The following is a 24,355-nucleotide window of genomic DNA, read 5'->3' on the forward strand; positions in this document are numbered from 1 at the left end:
CCGGCAGAGAGAACAAATGGCTGAAAAGACAAACACATTAGAAAAGAGACTTCTATTATAGTAAATCACACTAAACTGATTTCGTAGAAGGAGCTTCATGAACCTTGCTTGAGTTATAGGACATTAGACTTCAGCGATGAAAAATTTATATGATAGAATTAGTCTTTGAAATTCTACTTTCTTTTGTTCTTGATCATTAAATAGCCTTCCACCTCGCCTTTTATGATTGTAAGTCAAGACCATTTAAAAAATTTTTAGGGCATTTCCTCCTTTTACCTTCAGAATATTGCCAGGAACCATTCTTTTCCATCATATATTAAGAAAGAAGACCTGGTACCTATTCCTTTCATTTCACTGGTTTTCCTCTCAGCAAGGTTTATGTTTTCCCCTGCAGCAGTTAAGACATATCTCATAAAAAAGAAATAGTATAAGGGCGTAAAGCTCTTGAGTTAGTAATTAACAAGTCAAAAGACTTTAAAAAGAAAACTATATTCAGCTCAAGAAAAAGTTCTTACCAGCCTAGAAGACTCAGAGTTCAGTAAGCTGAGCTTCACGGTAGCTCAGATAACAAATTTCTGCCAACAGTGTTTGGCTATTAAGATACAAAGAAAAACAAAATTTTGGGGAAATTTCCAGGATAGTTTAATTACTTACATTTTTCATTCTAAGGAATTTCCTTTCTATTTCTTTATTGTCAAAGATTTCCCCCCCATTCTCTCCTCTCAGTTCTTGTCCTTTATTGTCCTACTGTGATTTTTAACTAGGGGTGTTCATCAAAATTACCCATTACGCTTGAAAAACAATAACTCTTAAGTCTGTATCCCAAACACTCCTGACTTGGTAGCTTTTTCTTGATTCTGCAGCTTTTTTCTTACAGTTCATGATTCATCAGACCAGACCACTCTTTCTTCAGTTTTTTGCCTGGTTCTCTTCCTCACAGAATGCCTGTATCTCTGCCTACATGATATGTCAGAGATGCTTTCCCTAACTTCCTATTCAAAGTAGTCCCTCCTTCTCTCTCCTCAACAATATCCCTTTACTCTTATCTATACTTCTTCTTGGCAGTTATTACTACCAAATATTACACATTTATTTCTTCTTTTGACTATTACTTTTCTCCTAGTCCAAGCACCAAGAGGGCAGAGAATTTCTATTGTGTTCATTGGGATATTTATACCCTACGTCTAAGGTAAGCCTTGCCCATAGTAGGCAATGGATCAACATTTGTAGAAGGAGATATGTTCCACAGCTGAGAACCACTTTCCCAGCAAGTCAGCAATGTTACAAAATAGTAAAATGAAAATCTCTCAGTATAACAAGATATGACACGAGATCCTAAAAAAGACTTAACTATATATCACATCTTTTATTTGAAATATAAAAATCTTCTCAATAATCTAAGAATGGGCATTAGTCATGCTCTTTTAAAATATATTCATATCTGTTAATTTTTTCTTTATAGATGAGTCTGGGAGAAATTTCGAGATCTACAAAAGGGAAGAGTTAAAAATAAAAGGAGATGGAAGGCAATGGACAATTCTCGCCTTCACTGATTCTTTCGCAAAGGAGCTGTGGGATGGGTGGAGAGCATCTGTCCCCTCTTAAGGAGTCATATCAAAATCATCTGGGGCCTGTTCAGACCTGTTCACTTGACCCTTGAGCCCCCAGAGAAAAGTGCTAACTTAGTGAGCTGTCTTTCCAGTGTTCAAATCCCCAGATTTGCACAACAAATCACCTATGGAACTTAACCACATTCATATGCACAGTCACCACTATCATTAGGCAATATGGCCCTAAAACAAAACATATTTGTGCCAAAGAGGTGGCAACTAGTATGGTTAATCTAAAACAGCAGGTAAACCAAAGCTCTTTAACATTACTCGTGACATATAATATATTGTGTTTTAAGTGTTCTCCTTGGTTACACTTAAACTATGATTAATCTGAGTTAAAATTAAATATAACAAATTTTCTAAACAAGTTTCACCTCCCAATAACCCTACCTCCTCCTCCTTCTACCTTGTTAAAGCAGAGGCAATAATTTATTCTCTCACAGTTTCCATGGGTCAGGAATGTGGAAGCAAAACTTGGCTGGGTGATTCTAGCTTGGTTTTTCTCATGAAGTCTAAGTCAGATGTCAGCTGGGGCTGTTCAACTGAAGGCTTGACTGGGGTCAAAAGATATAAGGATTCCACTTTTGTTTTTCATTTTATTATTTTTTAAAGCCACTTTATTGAAGTATGATTGACATGTAAAAATCTGTACATATTTAATGTATATAACTCAATGAGTTTGGGAATAAATACACACCCACGAAACTAACATCACCATCAAGACTATAGACACATCCATCACCTCCCAAAGTTTCCTCCTGCTCCTTTATTATTAATTACTTTTTTTGTGGTAAGAACACCTAGAAAATTATAAGTATACAATATAGTATTGTAAGCTATAGGCAATATGCTACATAGTAGATCTCCAGAACTTGTTTTGTGTAATTGAAACTTTGTACTCTGTGACCATCTCCTCCTCATTTTCCTACTCCCTCTGCTCCCTGGCAATTATCATTCTAGTCTCTGCTTCTGTAAGTTTGAATATTTTAGATTCCACATATAAGTGACATTATGCAGTATTTGTCTTTTTGTGTCTGGCTTATTTCATTTAGCATAATGGCCTCCAATTCCATCATGTTGTTGCCAGTAGCAGGATTTTCTTCTCTTTAAGGCGGAATAATATTCCATTTTGTGTATAAACCTCATTTTCTTTATTCATTCATCCATGGCTTGACAATTAGGTTGTTTTCATATCTTGGATTTCACCTTTAAGGTGGCTTACCTGTACAGATGGCAAAGTGATGCTGGCTGTTGGCCAGAGGTATCAGTTATTCTTCACACGAGCCTCTCCACAGAGATGCTTGAGTGTTCTCACAGCATGGCAGCTGCTTCCCCCAAGACCTGTTTCTGCCCTAAACACTGGGGTAGAGTTTTTTCTTCTACCCTTCCCCTAGACGCAACGAGTCTTTGTCTATTCCCTGGACACAACAGGCTTTGCTGCACCTCCTCCAGTAGTGTAAGACTCTTACTTTTTGGAGAAAATGGTCCCAGGAAGGGAGCAAGGCTTTGTGCCTGCCCCCCTCTCCAGGTTATTCTTGACAATGAAACCAGCTCAGTGAGGTCTGCATCCCTTTCTCTCCAGATGCTGATCCAGGATCATCAGTGGCAAAAGGGAACAGGGTTCATGAGAATGGGGGCTGAGATGGGGCTCCATCCCAGGCTCCATACATCACCCTGAGAAAATCCCTTGGTGTTTTCTGCCCTGAGAGTCTGGGAAAATCAGGGGCATCAAATGCGGGTGAGAGGCTGTGCTCCTTATTTAGATCTCCCACGACAGTTGAGCAAATATCAACTGGCCATCTGTCAAGCACCTTCTCAGTTCTAGACATGCTATGTTCACACTCTCCTTTCTTCTTTAGAACTCTCCTGTGAGCATAGGACTGCTATCCCCATCGCACTGGTGAGGAAACCGAGGTATTGGGAAGTTGCTACTTGTACCTACAAGGCCTCTCACCTTGGGCAGGCTTAGACCCAAGACTGTCTTGCCTTTCCTCTATAGTCTGCCGCCTTCTACACATTTACAGGTGTTTAAAATAAAGGATGCAGCTCAGGAACAGCCAAATGGAAGAGATGCATAAGGCAAGGTCTTGGGGGAGGGGTACAGAGCTTCCATGCTCTTTCCAGGCTTTCACCCTCCCAGCACTGTGATGTGTTCACCAACACAGAAGCTCCACCCTGTCTTCTTTTGATGGTTACCATCACCACATTATCATTATCTGAGACTCTTTTACAACCTTCAAATAATTTAAAAAATTTACCTCAATTTTATTGACATTTTAAAGCCTCTGTTTCCTCTAGAAAAAAAAGGTAATAATAATTCCCATCTTGCAATATACTTAAAAAAAATATAGACACCCAATAAATGCTAATTTACTTCCTAAACACTGCTTTCATAATATTGTTAAGCTCATTAAAGCCTTCATTTGTCATTTATACCCTCTTATTTCAAGTCCAAAGTTTCTGCTCTCAAGATTGTTCATAATCTACCTCTACGTTCTTTACACTCTTTTGTTCATTTATCCATTCTTTCACTAAACATATGTTTAACATTTAATAATTTAAGAACCCTTTTCAAGATAAGAAAGTATGAAGTTCAGTTTAAATTAAAGAGACAACCATGAAGCAAATCACTGGGACCTCAAAGTACTCCCTTGGTTCAGGAACTATGTGGTAAATATCACCTGGGTTTGATATGGAGACTATATTTGACTACCAGGTAAACTAAAAGAAGAGTGTATTTGCTGACTAGTTAACTAAGGTAGAGATACCAAAGGAGACTAACGGAAACTGTGCTTTTCCTCTACCATAGGGACATGTTTCTCCCCATATCGGTGCAAGGAAATACACTTTTTGCTGTCAATTTCTTCTACAGTTTCTGTCTGAACCTATGTGGCATGTAAAGAAAGCCTCCGTGTTTGTGTAGGGCTTGAGTTTAGTGAGCCATGATTTTAGATAACCACAGGAAGTCATAAAATGGCTAGCATAGGAGTTAATAATTATTCTAACATCGTTAGGGAAAAAACCCAATTTTCTTGGCTTCAAATTTCCATGAGGTAGTTTCATTAGAATATCATTATTGGTTTTCTTCATGACTCCAACTCTGATTTAATTGATAAATTTGAGATAAGGCATGCTCATCTCAGTACTGTAGATCTAACAGTCTACAATAGGGCAATGGGGGGGGGGGAAGAAAGATATTCAGTCTTCTATCTGTCATGCTTAAAGCTCTCTACCTGTCCTATAAAGGAGACCTGAAATTATCCAGTCAGATAGAGATGGGGGGTTGTGAGTAAGATTATCTAATTTAGAACAAGGTTTCTAAACCTTAGCACTGTTGACGTTTTAGACTGGATAATTCATATTCCTTTATTGTGTAGGGCTGCCCTTGTGTTGTAGGTGGTTTATCTCCTACTAGTGGCAGTAGCATCCCTTCCCAGTTATGACAACCAAAAATGTCTCCAAACATTGCCAAATATCCCTGATGGAAGGGGCTGGGACAAAGTGCTCTCCACTGAGAATCACTGATTTAGAATAAGAAAAATCTTTGTGGCTATAAATTTAAGTCACGTGCAATTCAGCTCTTATAAATAATAAAACTATTTATTCTCCATCTGTCTGTTCACCATATCTTTCAGTTGGCTCTAAACTTGGGAAGGGAAGGGGGGACTGTTATTATTATCTCCTCAAGACCTCTACCTACATTAATTACTTCAGATGCAATGAACTTATTAAGTTTGAAAAATTATTTTCTCTTTTCCAGTTCCATTCTCTGATGCTCAATTAGCTTTAGAATAATTTCTAGTATTTGAGCCAGAGACTCAGCCTATTACTTAATCTATTTAATGGTATTAAAAACAAAAGTCCTTTTTTGATGGTTATAAAACCAAAACTGCATCACTTTATTCCTTGACACCTAAGCTTACTGTCTGGTGAATATACTATATTCATTTCTACTTTCTTGTCAATGGAGTCTACCTAGAAAACCTTTACAATTCCATGTGCCCTTTAAAAAACTGAAGAAAACAAATGAAAAAAACCCCGAAAACAAAGCCCTAAAGACCCAATTTAACCTCCAGCTTCCTGATGAATTAGAGAAATAGTGAGCATCTTGTACAGTCTTTCAATTTTATGAATACAGAAACTAAACCCCAGGAAGGGACATAACTATCTAAGCTCACGAAGCCAACCAGGTACAGAGCTAGAGGTAACGCCTCTGCCTCCTCTAAGTCCCAGTTTAATACTCTCAACACTTCACAACTTGATGACTGTCGCTCCCTCTAAAGTCTTGAAGAATTTATAATGCAGTGCCTCCCGATATATCTTAACAATAGCATGCCTTTTATCGCTCAATCTTTGCATTTTTTTGCATCTTTTTTTATCCTTGACTGAATTATAAGTACTGTGAGGCCAAGGACTGTATTGAGTTTCTGCTGCATTACTCCAAGAGCCTCCTGTAGGTCTGAGCACCCCTTAGGGTCTAGGTCTATCCTGATTGACTGCCTCGCTAGTGGTAGGAGAAAGCAGCCCAGGGGCACAATGCATAATGCAAGTAAAAACAGCATCTCCACAGGAATTTGTTTTCTGCGTGATAATCAGTCTTCATAATGGGAATTAGTGCCAATGAACAAATAAAAATGTGTCTGAGTTTCTATATTCATTTTCCATTTCACAGAGACATGGTACGTGTAGAATTTTATACATTGGCATCTCAATGAACAAAATATATTTTTAATATATTGGCATCAGTATTAGGATGAATAAACTCATGATAAGTAAAACTAATAATTTTTCTTCTCCAGTATAATTGTTGGAAATCTAATTTTAAGCATGGAAAAAAAGAAGGTAAAATACCCAAAGAATTACATTAAAAGTCAAAAAGCTGAAAGAGAGAATAGGCTTGGGTACTAAATTTGCCAGGTCAATACAATATGTATTTTACAATTCTAGAAAATAAAACATATAAAATAAAGTATACTACAGTCTCAATTATCTTTTAGAAGTAGATGATTTATATATTATTTCTCCTCAACTGCTCTCTGCCAGTTCACAAGGAAAAAAGAACACCAGTTTGAGAATACTGACTAAATTTCTTCTGGGAAGAGTAAGGCTAATAAAGAAGACATAAAGAACAAATTTAAAAAGAGTCCTTTATAACTTCCAGGGCAGCACTTGTGCCAAGAGCTGACTGTGCTTTGTACATATATTACCTTCAATTGTAATGCTGAAAAACATTGCTCTATTCAAAAGCTCTAACAATAAGCATCCACACAGAGTTAGCAGGCCTAAATAATTCCTCCTCATCCTGGGATGCAAAATGATGCTAGAAAGAACTATCTTGTATGTTAAATATGTAGGTCAATATTTGAATTGAATGCAGTTATGGACACATTTTGGATGTGGGGCGCAGTCATGGGAGATGTCACAGAGGTTTCCAAAAGGCTCTAGCAAAACAAGGGAAGTGAATTAAAAGATCAAAAAAACCTCAAAAAGGAGTCAATACTCACAATGTTCATCAGGGTGAGGAGGTAGTTTTGGACGTGCTCCTTGCCATGGAAACGGACCACAGAGTCATCCACTCCCAGCAGCACCTCGATGTTGTAATCGTTTTCTCCCGCGTGTCTGCGTCGCCTCATGGCTTCATTCAACTGCTGGTCAATGTTGCTGTAAACAGTACCTAGATCATCAAGGCCTTCCAGATCCGATTCTATTAAGAAACAAAAGGAACCCAGGCATTTCAGTTTCCCCAATGGGCCTTCTAGTAACTTCTTACAAAAAAAGATCTTCTTGGGGAACTATAATTATCATCCATAGTCACCAAGATGTAGCTTTCCAGTTTATTCCTTAAATAATGTGCAAGTGCATGTGTTCAGATAGACCTCCTATAAATTCAACACAGAACAGCAACACTGAGGGCAAAATAATATTACTGCATAGAAAGCAGTGCCACCAGCCAGACCGACTATTCCAGGAGGAACAGAGTATTTAGTCTTCCTCCAGCTGTATCCTCAGAGCAGAGCCAAAGGGTGCAGAACATACATGGGCTAAGTAGCTATTAAATAAACGGAGACTATAAACTTAAAGTTCACAGCTTGATAAGTTTACAGTGGTTAAGTTACTTTAATTATGGAGTGTGGAATTTGTATCACATAAATCTAAACTGCTTCTTTTTCAAGTAGCCTTAACTTAAAAATCAAATTATAGCAATGGCAACACAACAAACAGCATTTAGTGGTATGATTATCAGTGACCATATATTACTTTATTTCTTATGAGTGTGGTTTTCTAGTGAATGCTGCTAGGCAGACAATATAGGTCTTCCACATTTGTACTGGCCATCATCTGGATAGCAGGCCATTTCGATAGCTGTATATCTGAATCCGTGAGATACCAAAGTAAAAATTCAGTCAGAAAATTACCTATAACAGAAGAATATAAAAGTATAAACTATTTTATGCTGTGGAAGGAACTTAATTATTTTTACTTTCCAAGCAGATGTACATATACATAATACACAGAGAGATATACAGATATACATGTACATATATATCTCTAGATCATCTATGTATCTATCTATGTACCTGCTTGCTATCTATCTATCTATCTACCTGCTATCTATCTATCTATGTACCTATCTGTCTATCTGTCTATCTATCTACCTGGAGAGAAAGAGAGTGAGAGGCATTTTCAGGTTCTAGTTATCTAGATTATCTAATTACCTAGATTCAGATTACCATAGTTTTGGTGAAGAAAATGCTTTGGTGAATTAAAAAATAAAATATGTTATTTGAATACTAAAATAAAAGTTATTAATCAAAACTGCAGGTACAGAACTGAAAGAATACTCATTCCCATTTCAAATATATAAAACCTGGAAAGGATTTTATTTTACATACTGCCTTGATGACTAAAACAATCACATATCTAAAAAGAAGTCTGACAGAACCAATTCTGACTCATGCTTTATATGGAGGCTTACTTAGTGTTGTACTGAGGCCTGTAAGCCATTTGAAGCAATGTCTGACATTAATGAATAGCATTTCCCTCTCCATCTTTGTGGGGTTAGTAAAGTTGAGGGGGAAAAAGCAGTGTCTCTTGGTCAAGAAGATTGATAACCAAGCCCTAGCCACATGGGACTAGAAGTAGTAGAAATAAAGATCTCACTCATACCCTTTCCACTTTTAAAAAATATAGAGGAACACCAGCACCCTCCCCTACAAGTATGGGCACAGCCTCTGAATATGACTACTCAGGTTTGAAAGCTATACTGTAATTTACTTTGACCCAAGCCCAAATGCTAGATCATTAACTGGGATTTTTCTGCTCATCAGGGAATCACACTGGCTCTACAATAAGTAAATAACTCTCACCACCATCCACATCAAATAGAAATCTTTCCTTAAAAGCTGTTTTTAAGAGCTGTAAACCCACACTGAGGGCAAGACACTACACCTGCAAACAGCTTTACTATTCAACCTCAGTCTCTTCACACACTTGAGAATGTGAAAGGTTGTGATAGCTAGCGTACAAATAGGAAATTCATACATGAGCTCCCAGTTCTAAAAATGGCTCTTTTTGGCAGAACTGTCAGTGGCAGTATCCAATGGAAATATACTAGCAATGTCATCATGTCATTAAGTCTGATGCATCAATGAAGAAGGCTGAATACTTATTTCAGAAGGACAGTTCATCTTGCTCTAAGATACCTTTGGTTTGGCCTTTGCATCCCTCCTAAAATAGGTGGTTTTTTGGTAAGTGAATCTATTTTTTCATTGCATGAGGAACCTGAGAAGGAAGAAGGACGTCTTTTTCTTTCAACCATTGCTTTCATTCAATCAAGAATACTTCTTACATTTAGGTCTTTAATCCATTTTGAGTTTATTTTTGTGTATGGTGTTAGGGAGTGTTCTAATTTCATTCTTTTACATGTAGCTGTCCAGTTTTCCCAGCACCACTTACTGAAGAGGCTGTCTTTTCTCCACTGTATATTCTTGCCTCCTTTATCAAAAATAAGGTAACCATATGTGTGTGGGTTTATCTCTGGGCTTTCTATCCTGTTCCATTGATCTATTGTTCTGTTTTTGTGCCAGTGTCATACTGTCTTGATTACTGTAGCTTTGTAGTATAGTCTGAAGTCAGGGAGTATGATTCCTCCAGCTCCGTTTTTCTTTCTCAAGATTGCTTTGGCTGTTCAAGGTCTTTTGTGTTTCCATACAAATTGTGAAATATATTTGTTCTAGTTCTGTAAAAAATGCCATTGGTAGTTTGATAGCGATTACACTGAAACTGTAGATTGCTTTGGGTAGTATAATCATTTTCACAATGTTGATTCTTCCAATCCAAGAACATAGTATCTCTCTCCAAGGAAGATATACAGATTGCCAACAAACACATGAAAGGATGCTCAACATCACTAATCATTAGAGAAATGCAAATCAAAACTACAATGAATTATGACCTCACACCAGTCAGAATGGCCATCATCAAAAAATCTACAAACAATGAATGCTGGAGAGGGTGTGGAGAAAAGGGAACCCTCTTGCACTGTTGGTGGGAATGTAAATTGATACAGCCACTATGGAGAACAGTACGTAGGTTCCTTAAAAAACTACAAATAGAACTACCATATGACCCAGCAATCCCACTACTGGGCATATACCCTGAGAAAACCATAATTCAAAAAGAGTCATGTACCACAATGCTCATTGCAGCTCTATTTACAATAGCCAGGACATGGAAGCAACCTAAGCATCCATTGACAGATAAATGGATAAAGAAGATGTGGCACATATATACAATGGAATATTACTCAGCCATAAAAAGAAATGAAATTGAGTTAGTTGCTGTGAGGTGGATGGACCTAGAGTCTGTCATACAGAGTGAAGTAAGTCAAAAAAAGAAAAATAAATACCGTGTGCTAACACATATATATGGAATATTTTAAAAAAATGTTTCTGAAGAACGTAGGGGCAGGACAGGAATAAAGACGCAGACGTAGAGAATGGATTTGAGGACACGGAGAGTCGGAAGGGTAAGCTGGGACGAAGGCAGAGAGTGGCATTGACATATATACACTGCAAAATAGCTAGCTAGCAGGAAGCAGCCGCATAACACAGGGAGATCAGCTCGGTGCTTTGTGACCACCTAGAGGGGTGGGATAAGAAGGGTGGGAGGGAGACGCAAGAGGGAGGAGATATGGGGATATATGTATATGTACAGCTGATTCACTTTGTTATAAAGCAGAAACTAACACACCATTGTAAAGCAATTATACTCCAATAAAGATGTTAAAAAAAAAAAAAAAGAATACTTGTGTCCCTATTTCCTCCTGTGCCATATAGTGTTCTTTTCTGTGATTCCTAAAGTGGGCAATGTCAAACATTTGAAAAAAAGACAGTGGTGGAATAACTTCTGGTATGTTTTATTTATATACATCCCTATTAATTAACAAATAGGTCTGAGGCTGTGAAACATCTTCATTCATAATGAATTTTTCGCAGTATACATACTTTACGATATAATGTTCACAAGCTTTGTAATCAGATATACCTGGCTTCAAATCCTGGCAGTGTCGCACCCTAGAAGTGTGATTTTACTTAAAATGCCTAACCTCTCTGAGCCTCAGTTTTCTCATCTGTAGAATGGGATAATAATACCTCTTTTGCAGAGTTGTTGTGATTATATAATTAATATTAGTAAAAACACTGTATACAGTGCTTAGATATAAGTGCTCAACAAATTGTACTTACTGCTATTACTACTACTATGATGATGATTATCATGATGCTGCTGATTTCCCATTATGATAGGTTTTCTATACCTTTTAAAGCTTCCTACATTTTATTTTATATGTCACATATCAAATGGTTATAGTTCTTTTAAAACAGAGGTGAGAAAAAATCTGGAATTAATAAAGGAAAATCTGAATTGCTGATAATTTTAATTTAATTTTATTGTGTAGATTCCCTCTGCTCTCCTACTCCCTTTGGGAATGCAAGTTAATTTCATGTTAATAAGAGAATGATAAAGTAAGATTCACTTTACCAAAATGTCCCACAGCAGCTTTCTCTGTAGTGCATCTACTTCAGAAAATGAGGGAAAAAATGTTTTGCAGTAACAATAAACACAGAATGAATCTATATGTAGAAATTTGGCATTCTTCATGAACAGACTCCTGCCGTGAAAATGAAGTGACTGGAATGCCAGCTGGATTTTCCAATGGTAGGTGGAGATCCTAAGATCAGAGCTAAAAATAGGCGTAAAATCCAACACATGTCATCTGTTAAGGTCAGAAACAGAGAGGAGTTAACTTAAGTAATTGTTTTGACCTGTTTGTATCATTGGACAGTGATTTTTCCATTGATATAATTTAAATAAATTTATATTGTTGTGATTCCAAAAAGATACAGTAACAGCATCTCCACACATATGGGGGTACCATTATACCAAGATTAATAAAATGTTTTTTTGAAAAGCAGCTGAATCCTTCAAGAACTGGGAAATTCCATAGTGATAGTTCAAAGAACTATATTCAGGCCAATTTATGATGCCAATTTTGAAGTTTCATTAAGTAACTGTTGCTCTTCTTAAAAAAAGACATTACCGTTGAATGAATATTAGTTTCCGTGATTTCTTTTCCCCAATAGTTCTAATTCTAAAGTACATGTTTGCTTTTGTTTTCACTGACTACTTTAAGGGGTAGCAGATGGCATTTTTAAACGGAAAACTTCTTACTTTCTAAGTAAAAAAACCCAATGTTTTCATGCTTTGAGTTTGTGATCATTAGCGAATGAACAAAATAGAAAGGTCACTTCATTGTCCAATATACAGAAAATCCTGACTGTTATAACAATCTCCTATATGTCAGTTAGAACATTTTTAGCTTCAAATAAAGAAAACTTTATTTAAAGTGTCTTAAACAATCAGGAAATATATTAATTTGCACTACAAGAGGTCCAGAGGTAGGGTGATTCCTGGGCTAATCAGTTCATCAATAGATCAGGTACACACTTCTTTCCATCTTTTCACATCCTGCTTTGTCTTCCAATTCACTTCTTTGATTATTTCAGAATGGCTGCACCAATTCCAGCATCAGAGCCAGGTACCACAAATTATATCTCTTTTGCATGTCTTTCTTAAAAGTAGGCAAAAATCTTTCCTAGAAGCCCTCTGGTACATTTAACTACGTGTTTCAGTGGCCTGAACTGAATCACAAGGCCATGTAAAAATCATTCAAAGATAACTGAACTCACACATGCCTTATTCCAATCAGAAATCAACTTCTGTAACTGAAGCCAGCCTCCTCTGAAGTACGTGTTTAGGAAAAGTGTGGGTTCATGAATAGTACGGAGATCCTATTTAAAAAGATGAAGGGGGAAGGCCTTCAAATAAAAGAGGAGGGGGAAATGGAAATTGCACAGGCAATTCACATTGCTGAATCCTCCTTTTTTTGCGGGGGGGGTACGCGGGCCCCTCATTGCTGTGGCCTTTCCCGTTGCGGAGCACAGGCTCCGGACGCGCAGGCTCAGCGGCCATGGCTCACGGGCCCAGCCGCTCTGCGGCATGTGGGATCTTCCCGGACCGGGGCAACGAACCCGTGTCCCCTGCATCAGCAGGCGGACTCTCAACCACTGCGCCACCAGGGAAGCCCCTGAATCCTCCTTTATAAGTCCTCCTCTTCCACATTCCCTAGTAACAGTCTTCCATTGGTCTCTTTTACTCTATCTTAGTTTGCACTCATGCATTTTATGTTTCATTTCTCTTATTGTAATCTGCCTGCCTACAGATCACTTCTGCATTCTTTTGGCCCGGAAATGGCTGTTGACATTCAGTCCTTCGTTCCTATAGTAGTGGACTTATCACTGCTGCTTGCTCAGCCCCATTCCAACCATTTCTTGAATAAATCACTGAAATGTCTGGGTGTGGGCAGGGTTGTCAGACAAAGTACAGTATTTTCTGTTCAATTCAAATGTCAGATAAACAACAATTTTTTTTAGTATAAGTATGTCCCAAATATTATCATGGGACCTACCTAATACTAAAAACTTCTTCCATGTTTACCCGAACTTCAAATTTAAATAAGAATCCTGCATTTTTAGTTGCTAAATCTGGCAAATCTAGGTGTGGGGCTTCTGTCTTTCTCCAGGCAGTTCATGTAGGTACAACGACCTACACCCTCCTGCCTTCACTTCCCCACTCCACCCCTGGACACTCAGCTCTAGCAGTGGGCATTGACCCAGGCAGGGCCAAGTACTGTATTCCATTTCTTTGACTCTAGTAATTGGATGGGCAGATGGCCTAACTCATGACAATGAAACTATGACCTAGGACCATTTTATTTGGAACTACTAGGGAAGAGAAGTTCTCTCTACTGAGCTTGAAACTAGCAGAATATAACAGTGAAGGTGCTTGGGGAAAGCTCAGGACAGTTGTTGGTCTAAGGTTAATGCAAGAAGAGGAAAGTGAAGATTATTAATGGAAAGAATAGTTCTGTTCCAGTGATGACTCCAAGCCTCTGAATTCAACCATTCTTTTGATTTTTTCGGTTTTGTGAGTCAATAAACAATATTACCACCTGATTTTCTTCTCTTACTGCTTTCGAAAAAAATTCTTGCCGAAAACAGTTTGATGTTAGTTCATAACAACTGAAAATAAAAGAACCTTGATGAATAAACCCATCTATGTCCTTCCTGCTACAGTCACTGATTTTCCTCATTTTCCTTCCCACTCTTTAATAAACTATTCTTGGGATGTACAGTCCCTTGAAAATGATGATATATTCTGTTTATATTAAAAATCTCCCAAATTAATTATTTTATTCTCTTTATATCATTTTAAATTTAAGGGCTTTTCTACTAGTGATCTACTTTCTAGTTTGTTTCTTCCATTGCTCTTATTCAGGTAAAATCATAGTTTAATTATGGAAGATAGTGTAGTTTTTAATTTTCAAATTTTTTTTTTTTTTTTGGTACGCGGGCCTCTCACTGTTGTGGCCTCTCCCGTTGCGGAGCACAGGCTCCGGACACGCAGGCTCAGCGGCCATGGCTCACGGGCCCAGCCACTCCTCAGCATGTGGGATCTTCCCGGACCGGGGCACGAACCCGTGTCCCCTGCATCGGCAGGCGGACTCTCAGCCACTGCGCCACCAGGGAAGCCCCTAATTTTCAAATTTTACTTCTCTCTACATTTAATAGCATTCTAATGAACTTTTCTCCTCCTCTTGAGTAAATTATATTCTTTCTTATTTATGGCTTTTGTAGTTCAGCTCTACTAAATCAGAGTAGAGGAAGCGGTCCCTACACCCAATTTACTAGATTACATTCTACTAATCTGACACTGCTAGAAGTTAAAGTTTTCTAAGTAAAATCAACTGCATAAAGTACACATAGAATTCCATTTCATAGCTGCCAGTTTCAAAGCTCAAGTTACTTCTATCAGTTGCCTCCTATATGCTACTTTATTAAGGGTAAAGGGATTTCTTTACCCAAATTTCCCCAGAAACTCTACTTCAGCATACTAAATTTTTCTCCAAGGGTATATGGAATGATTTAATAAAACTTTAAACAAGTCCTTAGAGCCAAACTATGAATATTAACATTAAGTATTTATTATTTCTGATAAATAATTAAAGAACAGGGCTGCTTGACCTGGCACTGTTCTAAGCACTTGGGAGTACAGCAGTGGACAAATCAAATGTGGAGCTTGCCCATATAGAACTTATGTTCCAGTGATAAGAATGATGAAGCAGTGTAAGAAGAATAAAACAGGATGAGGGGAATAAGAGTGACAAGGTGAAGTGTGCACAATTTTTAGTGAAGATGTTCAAAAGAAGGCAGAAAATGGACAGAGATATTGTAAAGTAATGGAAGGGGCCACATGAATATCAGAGTTATATTTGTGTGAGATACATGCAAACTTTTATACATATATGTAAATCTTTAATTTATATGTATATTGTAGATCTTTCAGAATGAGGTTGTAGAGTATAACACAAAGAAAGTCAGAATAGAGTCAGAGTGTGGTAGGCAGACTTTCTAAAATGGCCCCACAAAGATCCCCAGAACTTGTGAATTTGATGAGATATGATTACATTATATGCACAGCTGACTGTGAGACAAAGGTGTTATTCAGTTGGCCCTGATCTGACCTCCTGAGCCATTAAAAGCAGAGAGCTTTTGCTGAGAGAAAGCGGGAGGAGAGAAGTTCTAGAGTGTGAACCATGAGAATGACATGACTTGCCGTTGCTGGTTTTGAAGACAGACGCAGCCTGTGCAAGGACCAGAGAGAGGTCTTCAGTTGCTGACATTGAACCCTAGTCAGCAGGGAGATGGGGACCTCAGTCCCACAACAACAAGGACCTAAACTCTGCCAACAACCTGAATGAGCCTGGAAGTGGATTCCTTCTTTCCCAGAGCCTCCAGAGCAGAGTTCAAACTGTCTAGAACCTTGATTTTGGCCTTGTGATACCCTAAGCTTTGAACCCAGTCCAGTGACCTTGGTTTCTGATCTATAAGAACTTCGAGCTAATAAATGAGGGCTGTTTTAAGCCACTAAGTTCTTGGTGTTTGTTATAAGGCAACGAAACAATACAAAGAAAATAGAGATCTAGGCCCAGCTTTGCTATGATCCATCTGTATGATTTTGAGAAAGATGTCAAACTTATCTGCACATCAGTTTCCTTATCTATAAAATAAATAGGCAGTCCTAGAGGATCTTCTTCCTGGCTAAATTTCCATAATTAATAATTGGGCCATCATTTCACTATTTTAGATTATTAAAGTTGCTTATTGTTGTTATGGTTGTTTTGATCATACATGATGGATCATATGTATAATTAATCTGCTGCTAAATCCTTGATCAAGGGTACAATTCACAATTTAAATATATTTGTACATGGAAAAAGGTACTACACTATAAGAGATCCTACATTATGATATAAAATATTTCATGACAATGTAGAAGTCTAGTAATTTATCACAATAAGAAAAAAATCTTCTCATTCACCTTTAAAGAGGAACCGAGTGTCCATAAAGTCTGGAGGTACAAACAAATATACAGAACATTGTCAAGGACATCTTCAGTCTCTGCTCTGAAAGATAAAATATTATCTATGTTTCCAGATTTTATAGACAACCTATAAAAGGTTGAGTAAAGGTGACATTTAGATTATTTAGCTATTTACACATCCATAACACAGACCAGAATTTTATACTAAGTGACTAAAAATACACTTTATGCCTTTTTGTTGTAATGCAGCAAAATTTTACTAGGCTACCTCCAATAAATTTTCTTTTAAAATTTAGTTATAAGGATATAAAGTTAAAAATGTGTATTATCAGAACATTAAATATTGAAGAAATAGTCTTTCAACATGTTTTTATCTAAAGTGCTATGTTCATTTGAATAATACTGATCAAATAGTTTTGGCCTATGTTTAGATGGAAGGTCACTTTTCATAATTATATCTTATGTAGTCAGTATATTTGAGCCATAATAATTACTGCACATTTAAGACAAATTTACAATAGAACCATATTTGTTACCAAATACAATGAATGGAATAGTACAATTCCTAACCCACAAAAGACATTATCCAAGTTAAATTTAATAACATACCATTTTTGGCATTCGAATAAGATTGTTGAGCCATTCCTAGAGTGCATTTCCACTAAAGTCACTTATTTGCTAAAAATAAAACTATTCTTAGTGTAAGGAATAAAATTTGCTAAAGAAAAGAAACTCTGTTATATTTACATTTTTAAAAATATATGCCCATAATACATCCTTCCAGCTAGTATTGATCATGTGGAAGAAAAAAATTGGGGGTATTCTTCTATCTTCTATTTTTTTAACTTATGGAATATAGTTTTAATAGCTATTTAATGCTTTGAATTCTAACATTTCTGTCAGTCTTGACTGACTGATTTTTCTCACCCTTCTGGGCTGCGATTTCCTGTATCTTTGCATACTTGGTAATTTTGATCAGATGTCTGACATAGTGAATTTTACCTTCTTGGCTGCTGAATATCTTTGTATTCCTATAAATTTCATGAGCTTTGTTCTTGGATGTGGCTAAATTACTTAAAAACAGTTTGGTCCTTTCAGGTCTTGTTTTTAAGATGTATTAAGCAGGATCAGAGCAGTGCCCATCTAGAGCTACTCACCACTACTGAGGCAAGACCCCTCTGCATATGCTCCATCCAGTGCTGGGTGAACCATGAGATACTCCAGTCTGCCTCATGGGAACAAGCACTAAGCCCAGCCCTATGGAAGTGTGGGCACTGTTCCCCTAATCCTCTTGCGTGGTTTTTTCCCAAGCTTTGCAGTTTCTTCACCTGTATGTGCTGATCACGACTCGACTAAACACTAGAGGGGAACCTCTTCAGATCTTCAGAGTTTTACCTCTGTGTAGCTCTCTCTTCCTCCAGACTCAGTCTGTGAACTCTGTCCACCTTCAACTCCCCAGACTCTCAGCTCTGGCTTCTCAACTCTGTCCGGCTCAGCCGGGGTTCTCCTTCCCTGAGATTCAGACTAGAAATCCTCCAGGCAGTAAACGGGGGTAATGTTGAGTCTCACTGCATTTGTTTCTCATCTCTTGGGGATCACTGTCCTTCACTGCCAGATAGCCAGTGTCTTGCAAACTATTGTTTCATATATTTTGTTCGTTTCTGGATGTTTAAAGCAGGAGGGTAAATCCAGTCTCTGTTATTCCACCTTGGCCAAGAGTAGTTCACTTAATTTGGTTTTGCTAAGAACATATGGTGGGGTTTAGAAACTTGGATTTATAGGCGTGTTACTCTGTAACATGACTTAGAATTTTCTATAGCCATTAAGCTTTCCTTAGTTGACTTTCTATACACATTTAATTGGACTTACGGAAGTTGGGTAGTAGTGAAATGTTCAGTGTAAACACCCTGATAACACTCTTTTAATACAAAAATCACTTTTATGAGATATTAAATCTCCTGGAATATGTCCTTGCAGCACACAGTATCAGATGAAGGGAGAGAAAGCTGAGCAGTATTCAGTAAATCTCAAAAAAAATTCTATTCACCTTTCACATAAAACGATATGAGTTTCTTTGTTCATTACCAGCTGGCTGAGCCAAGAGGCATTCACTGTAACTAAGTTTACAGAAAGAAACTGTCTTCCAAGGGTAGCACCCCCCCCGCAAATCTGCTTATTACTTAACACAAACATGGAGCAAGTTCAAAAAATTAAAACCTTAGCAAACACAGGTATCGCCTTACAGTCCAAAGAACATGATGTTTGACATAGTCATTGAAAATGTTTTGCAGGCTTCCCTGGTGGTACAGTGGTTAAGAATCCGCCTGTCAGTGCAGGGGGCCCGGGTTTGAGCCCTGGTCCAGGAAGATCCCACATGCCATGGAGCAACTAAGCCCGTGCGCCACTACTACTGAGCCTGCACTCTAGAGCCCATAAGCCACAACTACTGCCTAGAGCCTGTGCTCTGCAACAAGAAAAGCCACTGCAATGAGAAGCCCGCACACCGCAATGAAGATCCACAACTAGAGAAAGCCACACGCAGCAACAAAGAGCCAATGCAGCCAAGAAATAAGTAATAAATAAATAAATTTATATTAAAAAAAAGAATGAAAAAGAAAATGCTTTGCACTGAGTTTTTCAGAGATTTACAAACTAGGTTTAAAAAAAAACACATTGAGATGATAGAAAATTGGGGGTGAACTTTAAGAAGTCATGTTACGGAAGTGAAGGCAAGAAATAAATTCTGTAAATCAGGTTCACTGTGGGCCATCCCTTACAATCAACAACAAGGGCCACAACAAGCAGGATGAAACCACTTACTCAAAAAAGGAATCATCTTGTGATAAGTGAAAAAAAAGGGAAACAAGGATGATTCATTGGTGTGCTAGGTCTGATCGTATCTAAATTAATCTTTCTAGATTTTAAAGATCTTTTTGCAATTTGAGTGCAAGAAATCTAAACATTTATATGTTCAACTCAAAGTGAGGAATGACATATTTGATAGATTAACATAGATGGAGTGAAACCATTAACCACTGAAGTGTCATCAAGGTCAATAAATGCTGAATTTCTTCAAACATCAGATGGGAAATCCAGACTACAGGTAGCAATTCTATTTCTAAGTGAGTGTGTATGGATTTCATCTTGACTTATTCAGTACTTTTAAAGATCTAATAGATTGGTAATATAAGGAGAATTCTCACAAATGAAAATGTTAGAGTTACTAGAAAAGGCTAATGACCTCCTTTCCTCATGCTTCCCCCTCTCTTCCTTCCCCCCCTCTTTCTTTCAGTTCCTTGCTCCCTTCATTCCCTTGTTGCTTTATTTCTTTCCATCTCTTCCTTAATTCCTTCCATCCATCTATTTCCAAACATTTCTTGAGCACTTTTTCCGCATAGAATTCGATCTGGTTTCTAGGAATAAAGCACAGTTCCTATCACTGAGGTGGTTACAGCTTAATAGGAAAGAAATATAAACAGATATTTTCATACAAGGTAAGTATGTAACTGAAGAAGAACCAGCTTCCTACCTGGAAGAGTCTGGGAGCATTTCAACAGAGGAGGTGACAGCTGCACTGGATTTTGAAAGACACTCAGAAGTTAGACATGTGGAGAAATAGAGAGGGCCGTTCTAGGCAAGGACATAGTGTGTGCAGAAGACCTGAACAGCACTGATATCCTGGGAGAACAGACTTTAAAGAGGATGGAGCAAAAAGTGAAGATTTGTGCTGACAGATGTGGTCACTAAGGGAGACTGAAGCAAGATCATGAAGAATCTTACATATTTTACAGACAGGCTTGGAGCCAGTTTTCTGTGGGCCTGTATGATCTCTGTATCATGCCTGTTATCCTGGCATAAATACTAGTAATGTTTTCTCTCCACTTTCAAATGTGGTCCAGTTTGAACAAATTAAGTGGTTGCCCTACTTAGAGGTCTCTCAGTATAGAGTGTGATTTTTAGAAGGAGAGCTGAATCTACATAATTCTCTTGTTATGTGTGCACTTAGGTTCAATGATAACAGTGAGACTGCAAGAACAGGCCTCTCATGTTCTTGTTGCAGTGATGTGCTTTCCTAGTTGTGGATGCAGGTGTGTGAATCCGGTGATTTGTCGGTCGACATCCATTCCAACTTCCTTGTGTCCTGTAATGCTGCAGAAGCTGAAACTGTGAGCCCCAATGTGCTTGCAGCTAGGCTCCCAGGTGAGCATGGGGTTAAGCCAATTAGAAGCACTCAGGTGAGATTTGAACTCAGAAGTGGCAAATGTGGTTGGAGATGCACTGTGGGGACCAAGGTTTTTTATATTAACATCCTAGGTCTGGTTGCCAGCTGCGTTGATGCTGAGAGGAAAGTGCGGTAGCAGTAGTGCCAGTTTGTTATCCTCAGAGAGCATCTTCGGTGGCAAGTTCTTGGAGTCAACAGGTCCAGCAGCGGCAGCTTGCCCCTCTTCCCCCTCACAGCAATAGCAGCTGCCCGGGTGGGCCAATCAGCTGCATCGTTCTGGGAACTAGTACTGGAGCCCAAGCCTAAGGGCCACTCCAATCCTTCCAACAATTTAAATGTGCAATTAATTCTTTATACTAAATCCTTTCATGCTTAAAATAGCTGGTGTGGTTTCAATTTCCTGGAACTGAACCCTGACACATATATAGTAAGTTATTTAGCAAAACTGGGCCTCAAATCCACAGCCATGTAATAAGAGGGTTGAGCTATTCAGTGACCTGCAAGATCCCTCCTACCTCTAGAATTTTGCTTCTGTGATTCTGTACTTTTGTGGAGTCTGACGAATACCTCTATTTTTCTCTCCCGTATCCCTCAGAAACTGCTTCCAATATGGCCTCTAGCTTACATTTCCATATACAGTAAGTTCCCTACATACGAACCTTCAAGTTGTGAACTTTCAAAGATGTGAACGTGCCCCTGTATGCCAGCTGTTGTACTGTACTACTGTACTTTTCAAGGTACTGTATTGTAAGATTAAAAATGTTTTATTTTTTGTGTTTTTTTTTAATGTATTGTTTGTGTGAAAAGTATTATAAACCTATTAGGTACAGTACTACATAGCTGATTGTGTTAGTTGGGTACCTAGGCCAACTCTGTTGGACTTATGAACAAATTGGACTTATGAACACACTCTTGGAATGGAACTCGTTTGTATGTAGGGGACTTACTATAACTGTTTCACTAGTATCACTATTATTACATTTTTAGTATTCAGAAAATGCACCAAAAGCCAGAGGACGTGTTCAAGACAGGGATGAGAGAGGACTCATTCATTTAACAAACATCTAGTGAGTACCTATTATGTGACAGGTGTTCTTAAGTAATATTTTATAAACGCCTTGACCTAGTCCAGGCATTTGTTTACACAAAACATTCCTGGAAGTACACTTTCTCTTTGTGTGGTTTGCAATGTAATAATAAAGTTCACTCCCTAACCTGTAGAGAGCCCTCCTTACCCCTTTCCACTCCAGGTTACAGTCACTACAGCTGCTTCTTTATAGAAGCTGACCTGAGTCAAATCAGGATTTCTTTTCCTTTGTCTGTAACCACTGTCTCCAGTTCTAGCCCATTTTGCTTTCTCCAGTTGAGTGAATCGTCCCACATTGTCTTCACTGATGCAGTCTTCCAACTCGACATTTCATTCCTCTCTACTCTTAGTTTTCCATATGTCTCTTTAGGTGGTCCTTTGCTGGATCCTGTCCTTGTCTCCAATTGGCTGAGAATCACCCAAGCAAGGCTCTTTTCTTTTTATACATGTTCCCTTGGATAAATCATTCAGTCATAGAATTTTAATACATTTTAAACCCTTGAGCTACATATCCTGAGTTATATGACATTTCTACATTGCTGGTCCAATGGCTTCTCATTATTATTATTCTCAAAACATTAACTTATCTCAACATAGTACATCCTTCAACAATCTTCTTGTACTTCCTTTCCAGGCAATCAAAACCCTGAAGTCAATTTTTACTTTGCCTGCCCCATCAAGTCATCGCCAAATTCTGATAATACTTGCTACACAATATTCTTAGATTTGCCATTTCTATCTGCACTCTTGCATCCAATGTCATATTCCATGTTCTATATATTGGACTGTGTCTTCTCTTTTGCTGTTTTCTGTCCACACCCATCCTATGTTCAGTCACTTAAATTATCTACTTTAAATGTTACTCCAAGAGCATTTGGTAGTACAAATTTCCTTTCCTCATTAAATCTAAACCTTTTATAATTGGCCAGACATTTCACTACCTAAAGTACACATCTCTTTTTGTATCCTAGTTTTATTTTTTTCTCCAGAAGAGTTAACCTAATTATTGGTCATTACACAGTCTACTCATTTTTGCCATTTTTCGTATTTCATCAGCCTAGAATGTTGTCTACCTGAATAAAAGAATATCTAAAAAAATCCTTAAAGGAATCGATCAAAGCCTTCCCTGTTGGAGGATCATCCCCTCTGACTCTAATCAATATATTTAGCAGTCCCAGATAACTTTCCACTAACATTTGTCAAGCCAAAAATTCAAAAAAGAAAAAAAATTTTTCAAGGGTAAATTCATGTGCTATACTTTTCCTCTTGTTTGATTAAAGTCAGAATAAGTTCTTGGTAAAGCAAAGACTGGTCACAGGTAATAAAACTCACCATAGCACATAACTTTATATAACAACAAGGCTGAAAGCTAGGTATATACTACATAGTGTTTGTTAATAATAACTGTTGTACTCATATAAGAAGCATATGATATATGAGTTAGTGCACCTTTATCCAATTTGCTTTGGAATGCTTCATTATATTGATTCCATCATAAAGTAGACAGAGGGACATAAATAAATGTTCTTGAATGCAGAATATTTTTGTGAGTAAAAAAAAATCTAATAACGATTGCATCCATTTTTTTTAAATGGGGAAATGTGCTAAAAAGTAGTCCAATAAGCCTGAAACACATTAAGAGATCAATAAATGTTCATTAAACAAATAAATGAGTCAACAAATAAGCAGGTAAGTGGTTTGAGTTTAGAGAAAATGAGGATTTAAATGGATCATAATGTATCAATGCACAAAAAGTGGAAGAATGGAAAAGCAAAGCATTAACAACTAATTGTTGCTGAAGTTGCTAGTGGTACTAGAAGTGATAATATCAAAGAAAAACTGGAGACAAGTCATACATCTGAGAGTAGGTGTATAATTAAATAAATTGTATCTCATCATAAATACATACAAAGGCACACACTATAACACTGTATGGAATATTATAGTTCATGTATATGTATACATTTATTTACATATATATACATATAAAATACAGTCAATTCCCAATATTGTTGATTTTGTATTTGTGAATTTGCTTACTCACTAAAATTTATTTGTAACCCCCAAGTCAATACTCACAGTGCTTTCTCAGTCATCTGCAGACATGCACAGAGTGGCAAAAAAATTCAATAAAGCAAGAAAATAAAATAAAAAAGAATTATAAGGGGGAAATAAACATGTCATTATTTCTATATGACATGATTGTTTTTATAGAAATCCAAAAGAATCTACAGAATTTATAAATGAATTAAGCAAGTCACTGAATACAAAGCCGAAACAGAAAAATATTACTTGAATTTTATATATTAACAGCAAACAAAAACAAATGAAATTTATCAGCAGTTAGGAAAAAAATCCCATTTAAAAGAGTATAAAAACTCAAATTCTTAGGAAAAAAATCTAACAAAGATGTGGTAGACCTCTACACTG

At 37.5% G+C, this 24,355-nt stretch overlaps 1 protein-coding gene across 2 annotated transcripts in view; it reads right to left on the minus strand.

Annotated features, from left to right (window-relative positions):
- Positions 1 to 24,355, minus strand: part of ADAMTS3 (ADAM metallopeptidase with thrombospondin type 1 motif 3) — a 289,741-nt gene that overhangs the window by 61,285 nt on the left and 204,101 nt on the right. For both annotated transcript variants that reach the window (XM_033857125.2, XM_073805322.1), the window contains exon 5: positions 7,118 to 7,317. In XM_033857125.2, coding sequence (XP_033713016.1) covers positions 7,118 to 7,317 — 200 coding nt within the window. The remainder of the gene's footprint in view (positions 1 to 7,117; positions 7,318 to 24,355) is intronic.

Source organism: Tursiops truncatus, chromosome 5 (genome assembly GCF_011762595.2).
Source record: "Tursiops truncatus isolate mTurTru1 chromosome 5, mTurTru1.mat.Y, whole genome shotgun sequence".
Classification (NCBI taxonomy): domain Eukaryota; kingdom Metazoa; phylum Chordata; class Mammalia; order Artiodactyla; family Delphinidae; genus Tursiops; species Tursiops truncatus.